The following is a 24,137-nucleotide window of genomic DNA, read 5'->3' on the forward strand; positions in this document are numbered from 1 at the left end:
TACAGAAGACATTGACTCAGTCCTTGCAGTGGTGTCTATTATCTATGGGAAATATAACAGCAGTTATAGTTCTATGACTGATTAGTGGAAGATGAAGCTTCTGCTTCTGTTGGTTTCTGACCTTCCTTAGGTGTTTCTGGCTTCACCTCTTTACCGATCTCCCTACTTTTACTGCGATCTTTCCGATCTTTTCCTCTTTCACGATCTCGATCTCTGTCTCGATCGCGCTCTTTTTCCCTGCTTCGATCCCGGTCTCGGTCTCTGTCACGATCTCTGTCTCTGCTTCTTGATCGTTCTCTGTCACGTTGGTTTCTGTCTCTGTTTTTGTCCCATTCTTTGTCTCTGTGTCTCTCCCAGTCCCTGTCTCTGTTGCAGTTTCTGCCACGGTCTGTTTCCCAAGGTCTGCCATGTTCTCGAGCCCTTCGTCTTTCCTCAAAGGGTCTGCTTTGTCGATTCTCTGCTTGCTGAGGCTCTGGCTGATCTAAAACCTTGTCTTTACTTCCTCCTTCGTATCTCTCTCTCTGTCTCCCTTCAAATGTCTGGCCTCTAAATTCAAGATTTTTGCCTTCTCGGAAGTCAGATCCTGACCACTGTCCTTCTGACTCGGGCCCTTGCCCAGGAATACCAGAAAGAGGTGCAGACGGCCCAGCTTCCTCCCACATCTCCTTTCTGTGGCCTGGTGGATGACTGGGAAGGTCCAGGAGTGGTCTTGGGGTTGGCTTCATATTTTGTGGCGACTGTGGTCCATGCTGCGTAGAAAATAAGGAAGGAATGGGGCCCTTTTGACTTCCAAATCTTCCAGGGGCAGATCCTCTTTGTCCATCGTTATTTGGAGAAACATGCTCTTCTGAGAACTGTGGCGCTGAGCCTCTAAAATTAGGTCCATGAGGTCCTGCGTGTGCATTGAGCATCAGTGGTGCTGGAGGTCCTCCTTTCTGCCCAGACAAAGAAAACGGACCTCCAGCTCGGTTCTCCTCAAAGTGCTGTGGGAGAGGTCCACCCTCACCCTGAACTGGTGGAGATTCAGTTTGTTCTACAAATTGATGAGGCTGAGGGTTTCTTTGTTCTTCGTATTGCACCGCAGAAAGACCCCTGTCTGGTTCAAAGTGACCAGGTCCCTTTTCCTGAGAAGTAAACATTGGATTTGCCTCGTTTGACCAGGATACTTTGTGCATATCTTGCAAAGACTGACTGTCATTAGATGTGGAGAAATTAGGCTGAAAAGACGTACTTGGAGGTGTCGGAAGCAGCACTTTACGTAAAGGCCTGGATGTAGAAGGTTCTGCAGAAACTGCTTGACTCACATTTTCCAAAGTAACTTGAACAGTATTTTCAAATTTGCTATTAGGTGCCTCTTTTTGGAGCACTGCAGGAGGCTTTTCACTGGAAACCCAGTTATCACCACCGTAACTAAGCTGAGTAGCAGGAATTAAAGTTTTATCTTCCTTACCAAGTGAAGTCTGCAAAGTGTTTGGAAAACTCGCTTGAGGGTCACAGCTCTGGTTTAAAACTTGTGCTTGCTGATTGGAAGATGAAGGTAAATCTACTTTTTGCGCAGCCTGTTGGTCCTGATGGAACAATTCAGTCTCTATTAGGGAAGATTTTGGTGGAGGTGACATTAAAGCATCAGACACCGAGAAGTGAGCCACTGAAACACCAACAGCTGCTCGTTGTTGTCTGAGGGCTTCTTCTTGCTCCTCAGTTTGTCGTTTCTGCTCTTCTAGTTGTTTGTTTAATTCTTCTAACATTTTTTGCAGTTCCACCAAGGATGAAGACGCAGATAAATCTGGCACATACGAGGCAGGTGTTTCCACGGAAGTGTTTTTAGTGTCTGTATACATTTTGTTAGGTAAATCATCAACCGTAACTTTTGCTTCCTCCAAGATAGTTTTGTCTTCCAGATCATAGGCCTCATCCTTTAGTTCTGCTGTGTTACTGGGCTTCTCCACACTATACAGTTTTTTGCTTTCACCGGTCTGCATTTCAAAAGCTTTCTCTGGATCATATTCTTCTTTGGGATCGTATGGCCTGTCATCCTCCTCATCTTCTATAGCTTTGTCTTTTGACATCTGTCCAAACTGTTGTACAATGGGATCTAGCAAAGGAACAGCTGACACACCTCCATCCACAGCTGCTTTAGCTTCCTGATTTGAAGACTGGACAGTTTCAGTCTCCTTAGCAAGAGGTTCAAAAGTCTTCTTTTTACCAAAAAGTGTCTGGTGGATGTACTCAAGAGGTGTGGTATTTTTTGAGGATGAAGAATGCATAGCAGTAGCACTTGTAGAAGCGGTAGCTGAAACTGGTGGTGGTACAGTACTTGTGGTTCCACTCTTAGTCGAGGACGGTATTTTTAATACTGAAGGTGTGACTGATGAGGTTTCTGGAACGGGAAGTGGGGGTGGAGGTGGAGGAGATCCAGGTAGTGTTGTACTTACAGCTGAGTCTCCCGAATACAGTGTGTATTTCGGAGTTTTCTTTTCTTGTGAAGAAGCTACTGGCCCCTTAGAGTACAGCGATGTTTCTGTTTCCTCTTGCACCTGAATTCGGCTGCGCTTTTTCTCTATTTTGTCTGTATCCATGGTAGTAGCAAGACGCTTCCCTTTCTGACAGATAACCAATCCAAGAATTAAATTTGGACGTGAAGACTCGAGACCTGAAAGGAAACACAAAGATTGCATATGTAAAAAAACTACTATTTTTTATCTGTGTTCTCAATAGGAACTTATCATTTTATATAATGGCAGCTATGAGTCGTAACAGTAACAGTTCTTCTAAATTTCATGCAGTGACATTATCCCATAAGCCTATGTGTCTATATTTAATTACTATTTATATAAATTTGTATACAGTAACTAAAAATGTTTTAATTCTTTCCCTGATATTTTTTTAATATTGCAGTAACAGGTGAATCTTACTGAAAGATGTCCTTGTAAATGTCTCTGCTGTTCAAAAATTAAAGAAAGTTTTCCTATTTTTGTATTATTACTTTCTACTTATTATTGTCCACTTCCTCCCCCAATCAAATATTTCCTTTCTAAATGCTTTGCAAATACCTTATATACACAGAGATACTGATAAGTGAGAAAACCTGGACAAGCAATCTAACTTTCTGTAGGGCTACGTTGGAATTGAAGAACTAGAAATAAAGAGAAAAAAACTAATGCTATTAAAACAAACAAACAGACAAACAACAACAACAAACACTTCACTTTCTGTTACAAAGAAAGCACGAGGCATTGTTAAACTTAATAATTACATTTCTGTTCTAATCTGTGCTAAAATACCGGACTGACATTTACACCATTCCATCAAGGTGACTTTTAACACTGTTGTAGAATTGAGTTTGATGCCACAGACCCTTCCCTAAGTAAGAAATGTGAGCAGAATTACTCCATTGTGAAAGCTTCAGGCTTGAATCCCTGGAGAAGCACTTCCAGAAATGACCGGAAAGTTTCCCATAAAGAGGAAAAATGCAAACAGCTGAAGGTCCGTTTCACATTATTGTATTCCTTCCTTGTACATTCACATTTCCCACAGGCACTCGTGGAAGACAAATACAACCAGAATAAAGAGCAGGGAATAAATCCTTTAACATACAGTCAGTGGCAAATGTAGAAAAAACATATAAAGAGAGGATTTTAACTTCTGGATTTAGTGACTTGAGATCCTCATTTGGGAGCCATATTAATATTTGCATCCAGCAAGGAACCAATAATAGAGAAATGAAACTAACAGCAAAGAGATTTACTGTGGTTATACGATGAGGACTCTAAAACCTACACTGTCCCTTATATTCATGACCCTTAAGTAAGAGTTTAAAAGAGGTGTAATATATGAATTTATGTATATCTTTAGTCTCTTACTAAACAAAACCAACTGCTCACTAAGGAACAACTTATAAATAACTAATTATTGCCACTGAAAACTTCTTGATACCAGCAAAAACCCAAACTTCCCATAGTTGCAGATAAATTCTATTTGCCATTACCAGTCATAAGTATGAACCTTTGCTGAAACAACTGAATTCAAAGTTTTAAGGGGGCTCCTAAATTTACTATCTTATGAGAAAATTACATCAGCTGTTTTTATTTGTATAGCTGAAATTATATTCACGTACGCTAAGAAAGAATTAAATGAGGTAAGCCTATTTCTTAAGTTCAATGTGAGGTTTCCTCAGCAAGAGGATTATAACCAGGTAAATCAAGACGATGACTTCTTCAACACAGCTTCATTAAGCATAAAGATTTCATTAAGCAGTAACCTGCCTAAATTCTGAAATTCTGTGTTCTTCTGACTGTGACTGGTAATAGTGCAGCACGCCTGTTTTAGCCACATAATGGAGAGACCAGCAAAATCTGGTTACTCACTAGAAGGTCTTTGCAAAAAGACAGAAAAAATTGGGGCCAATGCAAAATCTACTTGAAGTTTCCTATCAGAAGCAGCTCTCATTTTAAGTATTTGGAAAAAAAATAACACTGAAATTTGATTGAATGCATTCTAGCTCCACAGCTGATTTCAGATTACTTCAAAGTTCAGTGTTTGAGTTTTACATAGTTCGGTGGTTGAGAGGATGTTGGCCATGCTGGTTTAAATAAACTTCTATTTTTCATTTAGTAGCACATAGTATTTCCTACTTGTACATTTAAAATTCAGTGCCAAGCTTTTTCCTCCAGATCTAGTATTTCAGTATTTTGTGTTGCCAATTTTCACTTTCTTCCATGGTTAGAAATATATATATATATACACACGAATTATAAATGCATCAAGAAAATGACCTAGCTATACTAACCAAAACTAAGACTTGCTTATAATTTAGTTTGCTTATAATTCTATACAGATTGCCCTTGTGAGAGGGCAGGGACGGCAAGATGTACAACGAAAGGAGGCAGGACAGGAACTAAACAAGTAATTATCTTTGGTGAATCTAAGATTATTTGGAAAGGATCACAAATCCTTGATTCACCCAGTTAAAAACTCCTTTCAACCCACTGCCTAAAAGCAATCCTAGCAATTCTGATCACTATAGTTTACTACCCCAGATGAAGTTACATTAATACATAACATCAGGGCATAGCTCAAAAGACAGCTTACTTGGGAAGACTGTGTACACTCTGAAGAGACTCAATAGTTAGGTATGATTCACTCTGAGTGACTGCTTTACATTTTTTCTTTATCAGCATGTGAGTAACGACTCCACATTTGGTCAGCATCGACCCGTGCAGAGGATCTCTCAAATCTGTGTTCACCCTAAAACTCCTCGTAAGCATTCACTGTTCTTCTGTCGTTAACGTATTGGTTATCTGCCCTTCTGCAGAGACCTGTGATTTATCCAACTAGTCACAACATGCATCTCAAACACTGACTAATTGAAACGAGCAGGTTTCAAAAATCTATTGGACTGTGTATCTAAAATTAACAGCAAAAAGATAGAAAAACAGTTCTGAATCCCTGTAAGAGACAGAGATCATCGCTAATAAAATCAGAGTAAAACTTAAACACACGTTCAAGATAAATTCCAAAGCTAAATTAACAACGGTTATAACTGAATCTGTTTAGTTTGGTCAGAGAAGAAATCCATTAAAACTTTACATTTTGATACTGTAGTTTTCAACAGATGCCTAACCCAGTTTCTAAATTCATTCAATCCAAAGCGATCACACAGTAAGTGCTTCTTTTGGATGGAAATATACAGCCAGACCAGCACTTCAAAGCTCAGTCCCATTCCATTTCCATATCCGTAAATAGGTTTCAATATCCATAAATAGGTTAAGTGCCTAATTTTAGGTAATAACTAAATGAAAATGTTGGCTGCAGTCTCCAACTATTGCTCAATAACTATCTTTCACAAGCAAGCATTTTAAGTGCTGCAAGCTATGTTAGTAGCTTTTGATGCTAAATTATTTATAAAATATTGTTAAATGCATTCTGCATTTGAAGACCACGATGGTGTTATCAAGTTACATCCTGTAATTAAATCTATTTAAACAAGATGTATTAAATATTACTATGGGATTAATATTTTTTTTTCGTTAAATACGTTTTTTATTTTCATGAAATCAGTTTTGCAGTATTTATCTACGTAATGGCCACATATTGTCCCTACCATCCGCAGCTGCTAGGAAGTTAACTGTACCACTAAGGATACATCCCTAATTTCTGTACACTGATGGCAAAACTTAGGGAACAGACCTATGCCACACTTTTAACTGCAGAGACCAATACAAGCAAAGCTGTAATCATTATCAACACGCCGTTTAAATACTTGTCCCAGTTAATTGTGAAAGCATGATTGAAAACTATCAAGTTGGTGTATCTGGATTCAGTGATAGAGATCACTTCCACCGCTGTAACACTGCTGCACATTACGGTACATTTGCTGAATGGGAGTGGCTGACATCAAAAATATGTTGTTCTACTACTGCTGCTTTCCATACTGGTATGAGTACTCTAAATATCTTGAAGAGATTTCATGCCTTCATACTTAAAAACACTTCCAAGCTTAAACTAACGGAAGAGATACTGCGGCATGCCCTCTGCTGATACACTTTTTAAATTAAAATTCTTCTATATTAAATATGTATGGTACCCGATACATTGCCAACATTGCCAATAAATCCCTCCATAAGTGCGTCTTCCTAGTGCTAATAATGACTGATTATACCTTTTAATTTTTTTTCAAAGTGTTTTCAGATCTACAGATGAAAGTGCTAAATAGTGTTGTGTGTATGTGAAACGAGACAAACAAATTCACACACAGTAAACTACCAGAAAAAAAAAAAAAAAAACACAATGCTGAACATCCCACCAACAGATAATATCTGGTAATAAATATCTGAGGTGGTTGAAGTGAATAAATGTGAATATCCTTCCATGTTCCTCTATATCACCCATGACAAAGTTTTGTAGATCTTCTAGGCACTACAGCAGGTCAGAGGTCCTCAGTTGTGTTCCAAATCCAGTCCATCAGAAAACAGGATTCATAACAGATTCATAATCCGTATGCACCTGATGGAGCTGGTTGATACAGCTGGAATATCTTCCAGCTAGGACTTCTGGAGTGATGGGATTATTGTCCTCCCCCTCCTCCCGCCCCCAGTCATATTTATCAAAGTATCTTACACTGTCATGTTTTTTGAGTACTTGCTAAACTCTATTTGAAGGTACACACATTTAAGGAGACAATGACCACTTTCCCAAAAATATCTTTATTGGGTATAAAAAACAGTAAATTCCATCAGATGTCAGTAACAAGTATGTATTACAAGTCTTTTACGCTGCGGTATTAATACATGCCTGCAAGTGTTTATACCTATGTTTCTTCTGGGCAATTACCTCCAGTTTTGAAAGAACTTTTCCTATTTACGTTTTGTAAAAACCAGCCTGACATTCCTCATTTCTATACTAATACTAACAAGTCTGTCTACTTTTGCCAGGCCTCCACTTTAAAAGCTTCATTTGAAATGAAATCTACAACAGAAATATAAAAGATAATGTACAAGGACAGCCTATGTTTGCTCAAGAATGCAAGGAGGGGAAGATCATTTAAATGCTTCCCTAGAGCAGGTTAAGACAGGCTCAGAGCGTATGAGAAAAATCTTGTCCAAGAACACAAAGCAAGCGCCCTTTGCAATTTCATGCAGGAAAGAAGAGTATTTTCCTAGCATTACATTACTTGTTGGTGGTGTTTTTTTGTTATTGTTTTTTAAGTCGTATGCCATTAACATGTGAAAACCTGGCCAGGCAGAACACACCTCTGTTTATGAATATAAGCCCTGAGAATGCTTCATTGAGTTTAGTCCTAAACTTGTATTTGGGTAGCAGAGGACAGTCAGCTTGTCAGAAAGGTCAGCTCCTTACATGTTTTAATGTGTAATTATTTTGCGCTGTTTAGTATTTTGCAAACCATCCTTACAACAATGCAGTATTGCCTTCATTGTAACGTGTAGCTCTTAAGCTCCTCAACCTGTTACTCTAGATGAAAAAAGGTACTTATTTGGAAACTAAGCATATGCACCGCCTCCATCCTCAGATGAAGGTGACTTCAAATTTTGTAATATAAAGGTGTTTCACATCTGAATTCATTCTCATTTCTTCTGTTTCCATGTTCAGTGCACAAAGATGGAGCAAATTCAAGCCATACATTACTGCTGATAACTCTAACTAAAAATAGAAGAGCGTAATATATACCAACCTATACCACCTACTGTCTGCCACCTACGCAAAAGGAATTTGCCTGCTCCCAGGCAAACCAATGTTCTGAAGTCAGTGATTTGTCTGGAACTTGATCCAGGTAGCACAGAATATTTCAGACCCCGTGTACATGCATATTGCATGCACAGCGTAATACATACCATGAGATAACAACAATGTAGTGAAACCATAAACGTTACCTTTGTCTTCAGAGATTTCTTGACTGCTCCGTGGGATAAGAGTCTCCTATGTGATTTAGGGGACAGCACATGGCTTGTAGGGACCTAAAACTTGGTGGATTTATGGGTTGTTGAAAGTAGGGTCGGTTGAATGTTCTCATAATGTTTGCTTGTTTGTCTCAATATAGTGGCTGTTCTATGTACTCCATTTTATGGGTAAACAAATCCTCCTAACAGCAGAGATTTATCTTGTTGGAAAGGCTATGTGAGTTTCAGACCATGGCACCTTGAGATGATTGACTTTGCAATTTTTTCCTATATGCACACTTTTAAAATCTTTTTATAAAATTATATATTTTTTAATTATGCTTACATTAAACATTCAAAACCAATTGGTCTCTGATTTACTCGTTTTGTAATTTTACCTAGCAGTTAACCTCCCCTAAATTTTGTGCTTACCTGGTCCCTTAAAGGGCAAGAGGTTGGAAGGAATTGGGTCCTTAGAACTCAGTGGGATCAGGTAGAGATTCTTGACATGTCTGTTGTTATTAGTTACAACACCAAAACAACGACGACTGCTAAAATAGGAGTAGAGAGAGATATAGGCAACTTCTTCTTCTTCTGTGGCAGGATGGAAACGAATCAAACGAATCAAAAACAATTCCTGAAATACAAAATCAAAGTGGAAAAATTCAACCTGTAACACATCAGCAAATAAAATCGTTTTCCACTTTCATCCAATATAGGATGAAAGTCTGGAGCAGCTTTAAACCAAGATTTAAGAAAATACTGTCATTCAATTGGTAATATTAAACCAGAATCAATTTTGTCATTTTCAGAAAGACCAACTATTTACGTATCTCACATCAAGCTACACCTCTTTAGGTTCAGAATATTCAAATAATTAGGAAAGAAATGGAAAATTCTTAGATTATATTTGCATACCGTGCTTCATTTTTACTAAATCCATCAGGGTTTTAGTAGTAAAATTTATTACATACACTTACTAATAATTTCCTAGTCTTTTAAAATTGAATTTCTCTCTTCAGTAACTGAATAAATAGATTGTTTATATTCAATCATTAAAAAACAATAGGTTGTATGAATGTTTAACTACTACACAGGGGAAAGACGATTGGCAGCTCAACAGGCAAACCTGTTTCTTCAATAAATCAAAAATTTCAATGGAATAAGTGGTAGCAGTAGTTTTCCAGGTGTGATCGACATCAATATAAATTAGTAACAAGGAAATTCTATCAAAAGCCGCTGTGTATTTCTTCCTGGTTTTCCAAAGGATTTTAAGTAAATACCTTACAAAGTGAAGATTTGAGTTTGCCAACATAATCCCAGACTGCCTTCGGTGAGATCTTCCCACCAATATGAATCGTGTCTGGTAAATCCTAAACAAGAAGCATTACATGGTCGTATAAGAAAAGGAAAGAGAGGCTACAGTTTTGAACCAGCACAGATTGCCCCATCCCAGTAGCTTAGGCGATAATACAGTACTATGTTTTACTAAACTTGCACATATACATTCCTAATTTCAGACAGGCTGTTTCCAAAACGCAAGGAGTTCATTATGGCATATTACTGGAAGGCTGGCAGTACACACAAAACAGAAAAAGCACTGCCTGACGAAGATAGCAGTGGAAGGTCAAATACTTTTGTATGCCTATCAGCCGATTCTATTTGTTAGCTTTGCTTTTACAGGGAACCTGTTATATGTAGTATAGCTTTTATCTACGCTTTCAATTTATCTGAAATTTTTGCACCCATATGAATTCTAGTTAGCTTCCTGTCATGATGACAGTGAAACCTGTTCTAGCAAAAACAACAAGAGAGCCACCAACCCTCCTAAGAAAAGACCTAAACTACACGCCTGAAACCCTCAATCACAACAAATACACTTCTTCAGAGAAGTTAAGAAACTGCTCAGTTGTTTCATCACAAGCTGTCATACTACCTCATTAGTTGAATGTACACCCTCCCAAAATATAAAAGCAGTTGCATCAAAGTTAATCAAAGCATGATATTTTTAATAAATGGCCAAACTTTTCTAATAGATCACATCAGTGATCCATCCATCTGTTTGTGAGCAGAACAAGGCATCTCTTTCAAAACACATGCTGATGATGCTTCTCGTCAAAAACTGATCTTGAAATCAAGCTATTATTCTATGTTAGATACTAACATATATATAAACATATTAACAGACATGAGAATTCTTCACAAATACGTGAGGAATTTTTTTAAAAGGCTTTCTCTCCTCCCCCCTGCCTCAGGCTACTGTTCCTATTACTACAGGAGATTACTAAAGGGATGCAATTTTTTTTTTTTGTTACACGTCCAATATAACAACATACACAGTGACCCCAGCCTTTCTAACAACAGGAACTGCAATACATTCTAAACGCATAAACATGTCAGTGCTAACCTCACTAAGATAATCAAAGCACCCGGAGACAGGATATGCTTTAGCGATAAATTTGGCCACACTCTGCAGATTAATAAATCCTTTCCAAATGGTGTTGAGGCGAGAGAGGAAGAGAGAAGTGTCGCTGCCTTGAGGTGAGCGTGGCTCAGCAACACTGCAAAACAAATCCAAAAGAGAAACGTTATAGAGCACAGTAAGAATGCTTCCTTCTTCTTCTTTTCTTCCCTCCTCTTATTGATCAATTACTTTATTTTAAAAAAGCAAGTAACAGAAGCCTTAGTAAATGCTTTGTTAATGTTTTCCACTTTCATCCAATATAGGATGAAAGTCTGGAGCAGCTTTAAACCAACCCTCACAAACACTTAATATATTTGAATGCACATGCAGATTTAAAGTCAAATATCTTATAAGTTTTATTTATCTGTTAAAACACATTGAAGAATTTTTACTGTCAATATATCACGATGCTCAGAAAATTTTACCAACTAGAGAAGTTAAACAAGGAGATGACAAATTAAAAATTTAAAGTTCAGGTAATCGCATTTAAAGTTGAACATGCCTTTTGATTATTGGCAGGGGAGGGTAAGAAGCAAAGGGGGACAAACACACTGAACATAGCGAGACCAGAGATTCAGTGGCTTAGCTTCCTATTAAATATACACACCTGATATTGGGTGACTGATGAACAGCTAAGTATCTTGGATCTGGTGAGGACGATGGCTTTGTTAATATTGATTTGGGGACAGTCATAACTGGTTTTGACATTTCCTGCTTTGTCTCCCCTGTTAAAACTTCACCAGATGCAGTACCAGAACGCAGGGCTGTCGTCGTACTACCAGAGGAGCCGCTCATTGGTGTTCTAGGCTCTCGGCCAGAAACTGTTACAGTTGTGACAACTGCACCAGTGCAAGAGGCAGGAAAAGTCGAAGGTTCTTCAGATGAAGTATCTGTGTTGCCATGGCCTTGGGTTGTAGGGATGTAAGTTCTTTCTAAGCTTGACTGGGAAACTGCTTCTGCTGCAGGTGCAACTTCGGTTTCCTCTGTGTTTTCAGAGGCGGCCTCTTTAGCAGGCTCCGCTGCTGCTGCTGGTGCAGAACTTTCATACTTTTGCTGAACTTCTGGTTTAGATTTTGACACTGCTTTTTTAGCAGAAGCCATTAATTTTATCTTCTTCGGTGGTAATTCATCTTCAGATGCTGAAATCTGACCTACAAAATTAATTTTAAAGTGTTTTTGATTACTGTTTAACAATGAAAAGGTCTGAAGAGAAAAACAAGTAAGCAAGCAATGCTCTTAATAATTCTTTTACTTCAGACAAAGTCAACACTGTAGATACCTGTACAGATTTTGCAGTTCAGGTCAAAAAGATGGGCTCGATGTTCATTTGTTGTATCCTTCAACATACTGCTAAAAACGTCTAGAGAAGGAGCACTATTTACATTTTGTACAGTTTGGGTTGACTTCTGCTGCTCCTGGAAATGAACAAACACAGAAAACATTCTGGTTGATTGCTAAATTCAATCATAAAAAAATACTTTTGAAACCGTTAATTCCGGTTCTTTAAAAAGATATTAAGGGCTGTGCAGAACTACTGCTCTGAGCAGCACTTACAAAAAGATGGAATTTTGAACTATTCTTCCCCTTTTATCATTTGTTTAAGAATATCATGTCAAACAGAGTTCTCAAATAGTATTTGTCCTCATTTCATTTCATGTAATTCTGAAGTAGATACTATCACATTAACTGCTTCCTGAGAATACAGAATTGTAATACTGATCACATTTTTGGGGGGGAAAACAATTGGCTAAGATTTTGCTGTAAACTGAGGCAAAGGTCTGAAAAACACGCATCATCTGATATTTTAGAAGCACATGCGATATATGCCCGATATTAGGTTGTTGCATTCCTTCAAACCAAAAGGAAAATGCTCATAGCACACCTACTAGGTGATATTCTTACAGTTCATTGAAACAACCTGCATTTCTGATACAAAATTTGAGGCCCTAGTTAGCATTTATCTCCCTTGGCACCTCCATGCTAAAGCAATAGCTAATACTTACATCAGAATCAGACACCGGGGGAGAATCTTCCATATTTACATCAGGCACTTGTTCCCGTTTTACAGCTGCTTTCTTGATCTCGTGTGATTTGTTTCTTGACTCTAACATCTGAGAGAAACAAAAACACTTTAGTAACAAGTCTGCATACTGATTTTATAATTTTATTTTGTATTTTCTTATCAGTTGGCTAGTGGAAGAGAAAAAGCTTACGTTATTCATATTTCATTAGGAAGAAAACAATATATTAATTATGGGTGGTAAGGGCTGGTGAAGTTACTGTTAGTTCATATCTAAGGACACACTGGAGAATTGTATTGCTTACCGCTTTGGCTGGTTTCTCCTTCCATACAAACAGTTCTTTAGATAAAAGTTCTTCGGGTTTCATTCTCACTAGTTTTGACAGTGAGATTTCTCCACGAAGAACACGATGAAGAAGTCCCTAAAAAAAACAAACAAAAAACACACTTTGTTGCCATGCTGAATAACTTAAGCAACTAACATGATTTGCAGTGCTGGACTGTCAAAACCCTTTCAGGTTTCTTAATTCCCTATTAAAAATGCCAGTTAATCCTAAGAAAACTTAGCACGGTGCAGCAACCAGAAACTAATGATGAAATCATCATGAAGTATGAATTTTCCACATTTCCATAAAATATACTATCAATTCTACTGAACAGGAATTTCGAGAGGTGAACTGCCACTCCTGTTTCATATCTATAGTAGATTTTTTTTTAAAGAAATTACGTTGTCTAGTCACTATTCCCATCTGCACCAGCTTCTTTTTCCTTTAAAAGATAAATTATCATGTACACAAGTGGTCTCCCATACAAACCACAGAACGTCACAGAAGAAAAACATTTATTTTTTTTTCTAAGAATGCCATTCAATAAACAAATATTTCGCTACAAAGGCCAATCTTAATAAATACACGCGATCCAACTGGACTTCCATTCCAACTGGATTATTTAATATTTGAATGGCTTTAAAACAATTTTGTAGAGCATAATTCATAAGTCTCTCTCTTGAAACTACATATTGATGTATTATTTAAAAAACAGAATATATTTCAGTACGTTTACTGTTTAAGTAAATTCCAAACCTGATTTTTTGGGTCCTCGAGATCGAACATGATGCTACGGTATTTACTCTTGTATCGGTTGTCCGTAACTTGAAACAAATTAAACACCTCCTTTTCAATATTGAGTGCTACTTTCCCTACTTCACTCTCTGTCATGACCAGATCATCACTTTCATTGACTCTGTTAAAAACAAGAAAGGGTATGCGCATTTACGTTAGGCACAAATTCTTCAGGCAGCATTCATAAAAACTAAATTTTCAGAGGAAGGAGTTAACCCCGCTTTTATTCACTCAGTGAGGACTTCCTTAAAACACATTTCAAAGCCAAAGTCTATCTCAGGACCTCAAAATGTCAACAATGGCAACCTTTTGCTACTGTCTACAGAAGACCACGGAAGACAGCCTTAACGAACTGAAGCCAGGTCAGTCCTTACAAATCCTCCTACTCATGACACTGCAATTAGTTTTTTGTTGTAGTTTTTTGTCATGAGCTACTGAGGGAGCTAAAACACTTCAGTTTTAATCTTAGACCCTCCACTGTGAACAGCATTTCTATTTCAGAGACACTACCAGAGCACAGTGGCCTAAGTCTTGACAGCTGACAAGAGCTTTAATATTTGTGGGACAATGTTTCAGCTTTTTTTTTTTTTTAAGAAAAAAAAAAAAAGTAATACAGTTGCTAACTTTGGGAGAAGAAGGAACCTCTGCCTCAGCAAGCCCTTCCAACCTTTCACTGTGATATTCCCTACACTATGCTTCGTACAACCCCTACATCTCCAAACACCACCATTGCCAGATATCAGCTTCAGGTCACCTGCATTATAAACATCTCTATGCTGTGATTTAATTCTTCAACTGTAATTGTCTCTCACTACAAATGGGATAGTGACGTTTTTTTAAAGGCTTTTTCACATGCCCAATTATTTGGCATCAGATTTTTTATTTTTAATAAAGCTCTAATGCTAAAAATACTTGTAGTAATTTCTAGCACAAATTAAATCCCTTAGTAGCACTTAGCAAGAAAGAAACAAAACTCTGCAGGCTAACGCTTTACTTCTAGTTGTAGTTTCCTATATAAAATAAGTGCTTTGAATTCCCACCCACCTCTTCCATAACATTTCTTTTAGGGACTGACGAATATATTGTCGAATCTGCGAGTTGGGCTGCGACTGGATAGGGCTAGCTTGTGTTTTTGCTTGACTACTTCCAGATGCAGTAGAAACGGAAGACGGTGAAGGCCTTTTGAGTCCTCCAGCCAAACTGGATGCAGCTAGTTTTTTGGAAACTGGCGAGTCATGAGAAGAAGCTGCTTGTTTTGAAGGAACGCCGCCTGTTGAGGGCGATGGTTTCTTGGGAATTTCACCTTTGAAACTCCCAGCAGGTTTAAGCGTCTGCTTCATTAGTGATGTGCTAGACATGGAAGGGGACTTCTTTGGAGGAAAATTTTTAGTGAGGGAAGATGCATGTTTCTCCACCATAGATGCTGAAGCAATAGCTTTCTTTGATGCCCCTATAAACTCTGTCGCTTTATCTTTGTTTCTCTTCTTTTCCTTTTGAGCTGTTAAAACAAAGAAGAAAATGCAGTATTAAATGCTTAACATTATAACTTCCTGTTTATGAAGACCAGCTGTCAACCTATAAGGAAGTCTGTGAAATACCTCTGGAGAACTACCAAGTATATAATTTAAGCCATTCATTTTTAAAGCCTTTTTAAAAAATGTGTAAAAGTTGACTTTTTTAAGAAGAAGTTTGCCTTTGATCCTGCAGAGAGCACTTCTCAGAGACTGTCTGAAGAGTTTAAAAGAGTTGCATTTTGGTTGTAAAGGTTGAAAATCTCAGTCACGAGCTATGCAAGAAATTTTAAAAAAAAAAAAGACACCACCTTCAAAGATTCCTGAGTTGGACTTCATGATTAAGCTTCAAAACAAACAAACAAACAAACAAACAAACAAACAAACAAACAAACAAACATTTTCACAAAGTCTTTAAAAAAAAAAAAAAAAAAAAGCAACACAACCCATATCTCACATTTAAGCAGAAATCCTCGCTCCAAACTTTCTACTTTAAGGAGCAAGCAAAGAGAGTCAAGTTAAACAACAAATCAATTGCTTAAAATTTTAAATATACGTTCAAGCCATTTGGTTGCTAGTATGAGTATCACACTCTCGCTATAAACTATCAGATCTTCTCATTTACTTTCCAGTTAAACTCTAGATTTAATACTATAATATTTAATAATTAAATATTAAAACCATTGCTCAAACTGCGGCTATTTAATTCCCACCAACTATTCCATTCACAATATCCAAAACTGCCATTTAATGTTTTTTCTAACATCAATATATTGACAATACACATAATGCACAAGAAAATTTACAAATTACAAGCGAAGACTCCATATACTGAAGTTATAATTGCACAGGACTTTAAAAACAAGCATTTCTGTAGGTTGCATTTCACCTGTCCACATTTTGGCACTGACGGGAACAGTTCAGCAAAACGTAATAAGCCAAAACACACTCTCCAGCCAGCAAACGTCATGTGCTCCACTTCAGTTTGCCAGAAGTATCGTTTACAGGACATCAGAGTTACCGTGAGCAGTTACCGTGACACATTTGTTCTGAAAGCACAACGGTTCCGAGGGAAACCAAGAAACAACTCCTGAGATGAAGTTGTTCTGATTAGAAAAGCTAAAGTTACTTCCCCAAAAGTCTTTTTTCTCCTCATAAATCTGCATTTGACTACTGACCAGTTTGTGATTTAATTTTTTAATTATTATCTGATTTTTTTATCTTAATTTTTTCTTATCTTAATTTTTTCTTATCTTAATTTTTTAATTATTATCTGATGTTTTTAGCTAGCAAGGTCTTGTAATCAGAATTAGCCCCAATTTGATTACTGTTTAAAAATGAAAAGGTCTGAAGAGAAAAACAAGTAAGCAAGCAATGCTCTTAATAATTCTTTTACTTCAGACAAAGTCAACACTGTAGATACCTGTACAGATTTTGCAGTTCAGGTCAAAAAGATGGGCTCGATGTTCATTTGTTGTATCCTTCAACATACTGCTAAAAACGTCTAGAGAAGGAGCACTATTTACATTTTGTACAGTTTGGGTTGACTTCTGCTGCTCCTGGAAATGAATAAACACAGAAAACATTCTGGTTGATTGCTAAATTCAATCATAAAAAAATACTTTTGAAACCGTTAATTCCGGTTCTTTAAAAAGATATTAAGGGCTGTGCAGAACTACTGCTCTGAGCAGCACTTACAAAAAGATGGAATTTTGAACTATTCTTCCCCTTTTATCATTTGTTTAAGAATATCATGTCAAACAGAGTTCTCAAATAGTATTTGTCCTCATTTCATTTCATGTAATTCTGAAGTAGATACTATCACATTAACTGCTTCCTGAGAATACAGAATTGTAATACTGATCACATTTTTGGGGGGGAAAACAATTGGCTAAGATTTTGCTGTAAACTGAGGCAAAGGTCTGAAAAACACGCATCATCTGATATTTTAGAAGCACATGCGATATATGCCCGATATTAGGTTGTTGCATTCCTTCAAACCAAAAGGAAAATGCTCATAGCACACCTACTAGGTGATATTCTTACAGTTCATTGAAACAACCTGCATTTCTGATACAAAATTTGAGGCCCTAGTTAGCATTTATCTCCCTTGGCACCTCCATGCTAAAGCAATAGCTAATACTTACATCAGAATCAGACACCGGGGGAGAATCTTCCATATTTACATCAGGCACTTGTTCCCGTTTTACAGCTGCTTTCTTGATCTCGTGTGATTTGTTTCTTGACTCTAACATCTGAGAGAAACAAAAACACTTTAGTAACAAGTCTGCATACTGATTTTATAATTTTATTTTGTATTTTCTTATCAGTTGGCTAGTGGAAGAGAAAAAGCTTACGTTATTCATATTTCATTAGGAAGAAAACAATATATTAATTATGGGTGGTAAGGGCTGGTGAAGTTACTGTTAGTTCATATCTAAGGACACACTGGAGAATTGTATTGCTTACCGCTTTGGCTGGTTTCTCCTTCCATACAAACAGTTCTTTAGATAAAAGTTCTTCGGGTTTCATTCTCACTAGTTTTGACAGTGAGATTTCTCCACGAAGAACACGATGAAGAAGTCCCTAAAAAAAACAAACAAAAAACACACTTTGTTGCCATGCTGAATAACTTAAGCAACTAACATGATTTGCAGTGCTGGACTGTCAAAACCCTTTCAGGTTTCTTAATTCCCTATTAAAAATGCCAGTTAATCCTAAGAAAACTTAGCACGGTGCAGCAACCAGAAACTAATGATGAAATCATCATGAAGTATGAATTTTCCACATTACCATAAAATATACTATCAATTCTACTGAACAGGAATTTCGAGAGATGAACTGCCACTCCTGTTTCATATCTATAGTAGAATTTTTTTTAAAGAAATTACGTTGTCTAGTCACTATTCCCATCTGCACCAGCTTCTTTTTCCTTTAAAAGATAAATTATCATGTACACAAGTGGTCTCCCATACAAACCACAGAACGTCACAGAAGAAAAACATTTATTTTTTTTTCTAAGAATGCCATTCAATAAACAAATATTTCACTACAAAGGCCAATCTTAATAAATACACGCGATCCAACTGGACTTCCATTCCAACTGGATTATTTAATATTTGAATGGCTTTAAAACAATTTTTTAGAGCATAACTCATAAGTCTCTCTCTTGAAACTACATATTGATGTATTATTTAAAAAACAGAATATATTTCAGTACGTTTACTGTTTAAGTAAATTCCAAACCTGATTTTTTGGGTCCTCGAGATCGAACATGATGCTACGGTATTTACTCTTGTATCGGTTGTCCGTAACTTGAAACAAATTAAACACCTCCTTTTCAATATTGAGTGCTACTTTCCCTACTTCACTCTCTGTCATGACCAGATCATCACTTTCATTGACTCTGTTAAAAACAAGAAAGGGTATGCGCATTTACGTTAGGCACAAATTCTTCAGGCAGCATTCATAAAAACTAAATTTTCAGAGGAAGGAGTTAACCCCGCTTTTATTCACTCAGTGAGGACTTCCTTAAAACACATTTCAAAGCCAAAGTCTATCTCAGGACCTCAAAATGTCAACAATGGCAACCTTTTGCTACTGTCTACAGAAGACCACGGAAGACAGCCTTAACGAACTGAAGCCAGGTCAGTCCTTACAAATCCTCCTACTCATGACACTGCAATTAGTTTTTTGTTGTTGTTTTTTGTCATGAGCTACTGAGGGAGCTAAAACACTTCAGTTTTAATCTTAGACCCTCCACTGTGAACAGCATTTCTATTTCAGAGACACTACCAGAGCACAGTGGCCTAAGTCTTGACAGCTGACAAGAGCTTTAATATTTGTGGGACAATGTTTCAGCTTTTTTTTTTTTTAAGAAAAAAAAAAAAAGTAATACAGTTGCTAACTTTGGGAGAAGAAGGAACCTCTGCCTCAGCAAGCCCTTCCAACCTTTCACTGTGATATTCCCTACACTATGCTTCGTACAACCCCTACATCTCCAAACACCACCATTGCCAGATATCAGCTTCAGGTCACCTGCATTATAAACATCTCTATGCTGTGATTTAATTCTTCAACTGTAATTGTCTCTCACTACAAATGGGATAGTGATGTTTTTTTAAAGGCTTTTTCACATGCCCAATTATTTGGCATCAGATTTTTTATTTTTAATAAAGCTCTAATGCTAAAAATACTTGTAGTAATTTCTAGCACAAATTAAATCCCTTAGTAGCACTTAGCAAGAAAGAAACAAAACTCTGCAGGCTAACGCTTTACTTCTAGTTGTAGTTTCCTATATAAAATAAGTGCTTTGAATTCCCACCCACCTCTTCCATAACATTTCTTTTAGGGACTGACGAATATTTTGTCGAATCTGCGAGTTGGGCTGCGACTGGATAGGGCTAGCTTGTGTTTTTGCTTGACTACTTCCAGATGCAGTAGAAACGGAAGACGGCGAAGGCCTTTTGAGTCCTCCAGCCAAACTGGATGCAGCTAGTTTTTTGGAAACTGGCGAGTCATGAGAAGAAGCTGCTTGTTTTGAAGGAACGCCGCCTGTTGAAGGCGATGGTTTCTTGGGAATTTCACCTTTGAAACTCCCAGCAGGTTTAAGCGTCTGCTTCATTAGTGATGTGCTAGACATGGAAGGGGACTTCTTTGGAGGAAAATTTTTAGTGAGGGAAGATGCATGTTTCTCCACCATAGATGCTGAAGCAATAGCTTTCTTTGATGCCCCTATAAACTCTGTCGCTTTATCTTTGTTTCTCTTCTCTTCCTTTTGAGCTGTTAAAACAAAGAAGAAAATGCAGTATTAAATGCTTAACATTATAACTTCCTGTTTATGAAGACCAGCTGTCAACCTATAAGGAAGTCTGTGAAATACCTCTGGAGAACTACCAAGTATATAATTTAAGCCATTCATTTTTAAAGCCTTTTTAAAAAATGTGTAAAAGTTGACTTTTTTAAGAAGAAGTTTGCCTTTGATCCTGCAGAGAGCACTTCTCAGAGACTGTCGGAAGAGTTTAAAAGAGTTGCATTTTGGTTGTAAAGGTTGAAAATCTCAGTCACGAGCTATGCAAGAAAATTAAAAAAAAAAAAAAAGACACCACCTTCAAAGATTCCTGAGTTGGACTTCATGATTAAGCTTCAAAACAAACAAACAAACAAACAAACAAACATTTTCACAAAGTCTTTAAAAAAAAAAAAAAAAAAAGCAACACAACCCATATCTCACATTTAAGCAGAAATCCTCGCTCCAAACTTTCTACTTTAAGGAGCAAGCAAAGAGAGTCAAGTTAAACAACAAATCAATTGCTTAAAATTTTAAATATACGTTCAAGCCATTTGGTTGCTAGTATGAGTATCACACTGTCGCTATAAACTATCAGATCTTCTCATTTACTTTCCAGTTAAACTCTAGATTTAATACTATAATATTTAATAATTAAATATTAAAACCATTGCTCAAACTGCGGCTATTTAATTCCCACCAACTATTCCATTCACAATATCCAAAACTGCCATTTAATGTTTTTTCTAACATCAATATATTGACAATACACATAATGCACAAGAAAATTTACAAATTACAAGCGAAGACTCCATATACTGAAGTTATAATTGCACAGGACTTTAAAAACAAGCATTTCTGTAGGTTGCATTTCACCTGTCCACATTTTGGCACTGACGGGAACAGTTCAGCAAAACGTAATAAGCCAAAACACACTCTCCATCCAGCAAACGTCATGTGCTCCACTTCAGTTTGCCAGAAGTATCGTTTACAGGACATCAGAGTTACCGTGACACATTCGTTGTGGCAGCACAACGGTTCCGAGGGAAACCAAGAAACAACTCCTGAGATGAAGTTGTTCTGATTAGAAAAGCTAAAGTTACTTCCCCAAAAGTCTTTTTTCTCCTCATAAATCTGCATTTGACTACTGACCAGTTTGTGATTTCTTAATTTTTTAATTATTATCTGATGTTTTTAGCTAGCAAGGTTTTGTAATCAGAATTAGTCCCACAGCCCCATCTGCAGAGAGCTATGTGCTTCCCGGGAAGGATGCAGAAATTCAACTTTGATTAATTTCACCACAAACCAAATGGACCCTTTTGGTCTTCCATACCTGCTACAGTGAGAGCAGACATTATCAGGAAGGGTCTAACAACCGATTTTTCTCAGACTTGAGGGGGACAAAGGTCAGAGCACCCTTCTGAAGCCCAGTTCGCCCAGTTCAAGAAATCCTATAACAGCATACTGTTTGAATAGAAATACACCTCAGAAAGGGGAAGATTTGGATTACCTAAGAAACAATGTCACTACTCATTTCTGAGTGAAACAGCCTTCCCACCTTTGCCGGTCGTTAAATTCTGTTAGACGCTGAGCATTTGTAGTAGGCACCTCCAGCAGAACGCAAGCTTGTAACGAGCTGCACTACACTGCCTCTTACTGCCAGCATGTTTCACCACCAATACACAAGCTGGTGGTTAAGATGAACCATAAAACCGATGCTGTACCTGAATTTTCATAAGGCTAGGCAGAGAAGCAGGTGCTAAACATTGCCTGGAATACAAAGTGAAGAGGAGGATGCAGAAGCACTAGCTATGTGGATCCACTGTGAGTGGATGCCTTGCTAAAGCTTTCTGAGGGAAAATTATCTGAAGTGTACGATGAAACACACTACATTAAATCATTCCAAAGAGCGTGAAGATCTTACTAGAGATTAAACTTCTTGTTCACCCACTGTTCCCGTACTTTTCCCTAGGGACTGGTCTCAAGTACTGACAAACTGAACACAAACCCGGGGGATGTTGAGCTGGACTCACACGGACTTCTCTTCTGTTTCTAGTATCTCCCAAAGCCTACCCCACTAACCTTACACTATCCGTCAGGAGGCATTGAGCTATCCCAGGAAGGAGAACAGGGATCAGAAACTATCAGTGTGTCGTGGTTTAACCCGGCCGGCAGCTAAACACCACGCAGCCGTTCGCTCACCCTCCCCCCTCCCTCTCTGGGACGGGGGAGAGAAATGGAAAGTGAAGCCCGTGAGTTGAGATAAAGACAGTTTAATAAGACAGGAAAATAATAATAACAAAATAATAATAAAATAATAACAATAATAATACAATGGTGATAATAGGAAAGTAATAATAGTATGTACAAACAAGTGATGCACAATGCAATTGCTCACCACTCGCTGACCGATGCCCAGCCTAACCCCGAGCAGTCCGGCCCCCTCCCCCCGGCTAGCCACCCCTATATATTGTTTAGCATGACGTCAGATGGTATGGAATACCCCTTTGGCTAGTTTGGGTCACCTGTCCTGGGTCTGTCCCCTCCCAGCTCTTACTGCACCCCCAGCCTGCCCGCTGGCAGGACAGAGCAAAAGGCTGAGATGTCCTTGGCTTAGTATAAGCACTGCTCTGCAACAATTAAAGCATCGGGGTGTTATCAGCACTCTTCTCATCCCAAGCCAAAACACAGCATTCCACCAGCTACTAGGAAGAAAATTAATTCTGTGCTAACTGAAACCAGGACACAGTGACAGTTTCAGTTTGGTCTAATGAGGCACCTGGAACTTAATACACTGAGGTAAAAAGCTGAACTACTTTGAATGAACAGTCTTGAAAAGCTAGAAGATGAATATCCAAAATATGTGTACAATAAGGTTGTGAGAATTTCTCTACTTCTGGTTCCTGGTTTATCTTCTGCCCAGACTTGTCTCTTCAGGCCGGTGGGACAGCGCACCTCTGTCTCACTACGGAGCGGCAGGACAGCACAGCTCAGGGTTCAAAATGACCACAGTACAATTCGGTCCTCGGTGCTATGATTTTAGTTCTTTTGGGTTGCAGCAGAAGTACAAAACATGAAATACTAAGCTTACATTCCGTACTTACAGTTTTATCATCTGTTCAAATTAGTTAACAAGCACGCTGATAGAACTAAGAACAGCAGTTAAGATATTGTGTGTATAAAAAATATATCCGTGCCCCAAACCTTCCTGTGTTCCAACGGCTATATCATGGTAAAACTATATACATGTAAAATAAATAAATAAATGGCACTAGCACAAAGGTAGATTGAAGTTCCCAGGGTTGATAGGCAGCAGCATCAGTATGGGTTCAAGAAGAAAGATGCACAAGCATCCTTTATTCTGCCAGTTCACGTCATGGCTATTTTGAAATGTTTCTACAGTAGAGCACAGAACTCAATGCTTCTTTAGCCAACAGAAAATGAGCAGATATTTCAGCCTCATGGAAGTCTAACAGTCTCACAAACTAAAATACTACTTTATAATTACAACTGTCTACCTAACTACTTGCTGGCAGGGATTCTGCATGTAGCAAAAGATACCTACACTACATAGGCTATTCGGTGTTTCAGAACACCTGTGAAGTACTTTCTCAAATCTGCAGTACACCTCACTACATTTGAAGGATAGTGAAGTGGTGTGTGTGTTTTGACAAAGTATTGAAGGTACTTACATCCTACTGTAGTGGGTTTACGTGGCAAGGTTTTGGTAGCAGGGGGTCATAGGGGTGGTTTCTGTGAGAAAGATCTAGAAGCCGCCCCATTTTTGGGAAGGGCCCCATTGTTTTCCAGAGCTGAGCCAATAAGCGATGTTGTTT

General features: G+C 37.9%; 1 protein-coding gene and 1 long non-coding RNA gene across 2 annotated transcripts in view; both read right to left on the reverse strand.

The window, feature by feature from the left end:
- The window catches only part of LOC137858008 (uncharacterized), a 445,999-nt gene extending 423,249 nt beyond the window's left edge, over positions 1-22,750 (reverse strand). Inside the window, exon 1 of the long non-coding RNA XR_011097470.1 lies at positions 22,700-22,750. This is a non-coding gene — a long non-coding RNA (uncharacterized lncRNA). The remainder of the gene's footprint in view (positions 1-22,699) is intronic.
- On the reverse strand, positions 72-21,656 carry LOC137857078 (death-inducer obliterator 1-like). The gene is made up of 11 exons (XM_068683147.1): positions 21,635-21,656; positions 19,841-20,294; positions 18,759-18,918; positions 17,982-18,098; positions 17,660-17,767; positions 16,936-17,071; positions 11,468-12,011; positions 10,804-10,957; positions 9,680-9,769; positions 8,829-9,033; positions 72-2,653 (listed from the first exon to the last, which is right to left on the reverse strand). The coding sequence occupies exons 1-11, from the start codon at positions 21,654-21,656 to the stop codon at positions 72-74; spliced, it is 4,572 nt and encodes a 1,523-aa protein (XP_068539248.1).
- Positions 22,751-24,137: the final 1,387 nt, after the last annotated feature.

Source organism: Anas acuta, chromosome 5 (assembly GCF_963932015.1).
Source record: "Anas acuta chromosome 5, bAnaAcu1.1, whole genome shotgun sequence".
NCBI lineage: Eukaryota > Metazoa > Chordata > Aves > Anseriformes > Anatidae > Anas > Anas acuta.

Excerpts from the sequence above, each read along its gene's own strand:
- LOC137857078 (XM_068683147.1), bottom strand. The coding sequence starts at position 21,656 with ATGTCTGCTCTCACTGTAGCAG. Across the intron at positions 20,295-21,634 it reads GTCTGCTCTCACTGTAGCAG|CTCAAAAGGAAGAGAAGAGA; the intron begins GTATGGAAGACC and ends TTGTTTTAACAG. Across the intron at positions 12,012-16,935 it reads GAACTGCAAAATCTGTACAG|GTCAGATTTCAGCATCTGAA; the intron begins GTATCTACAGTG and ends TTAATTTTGTAG.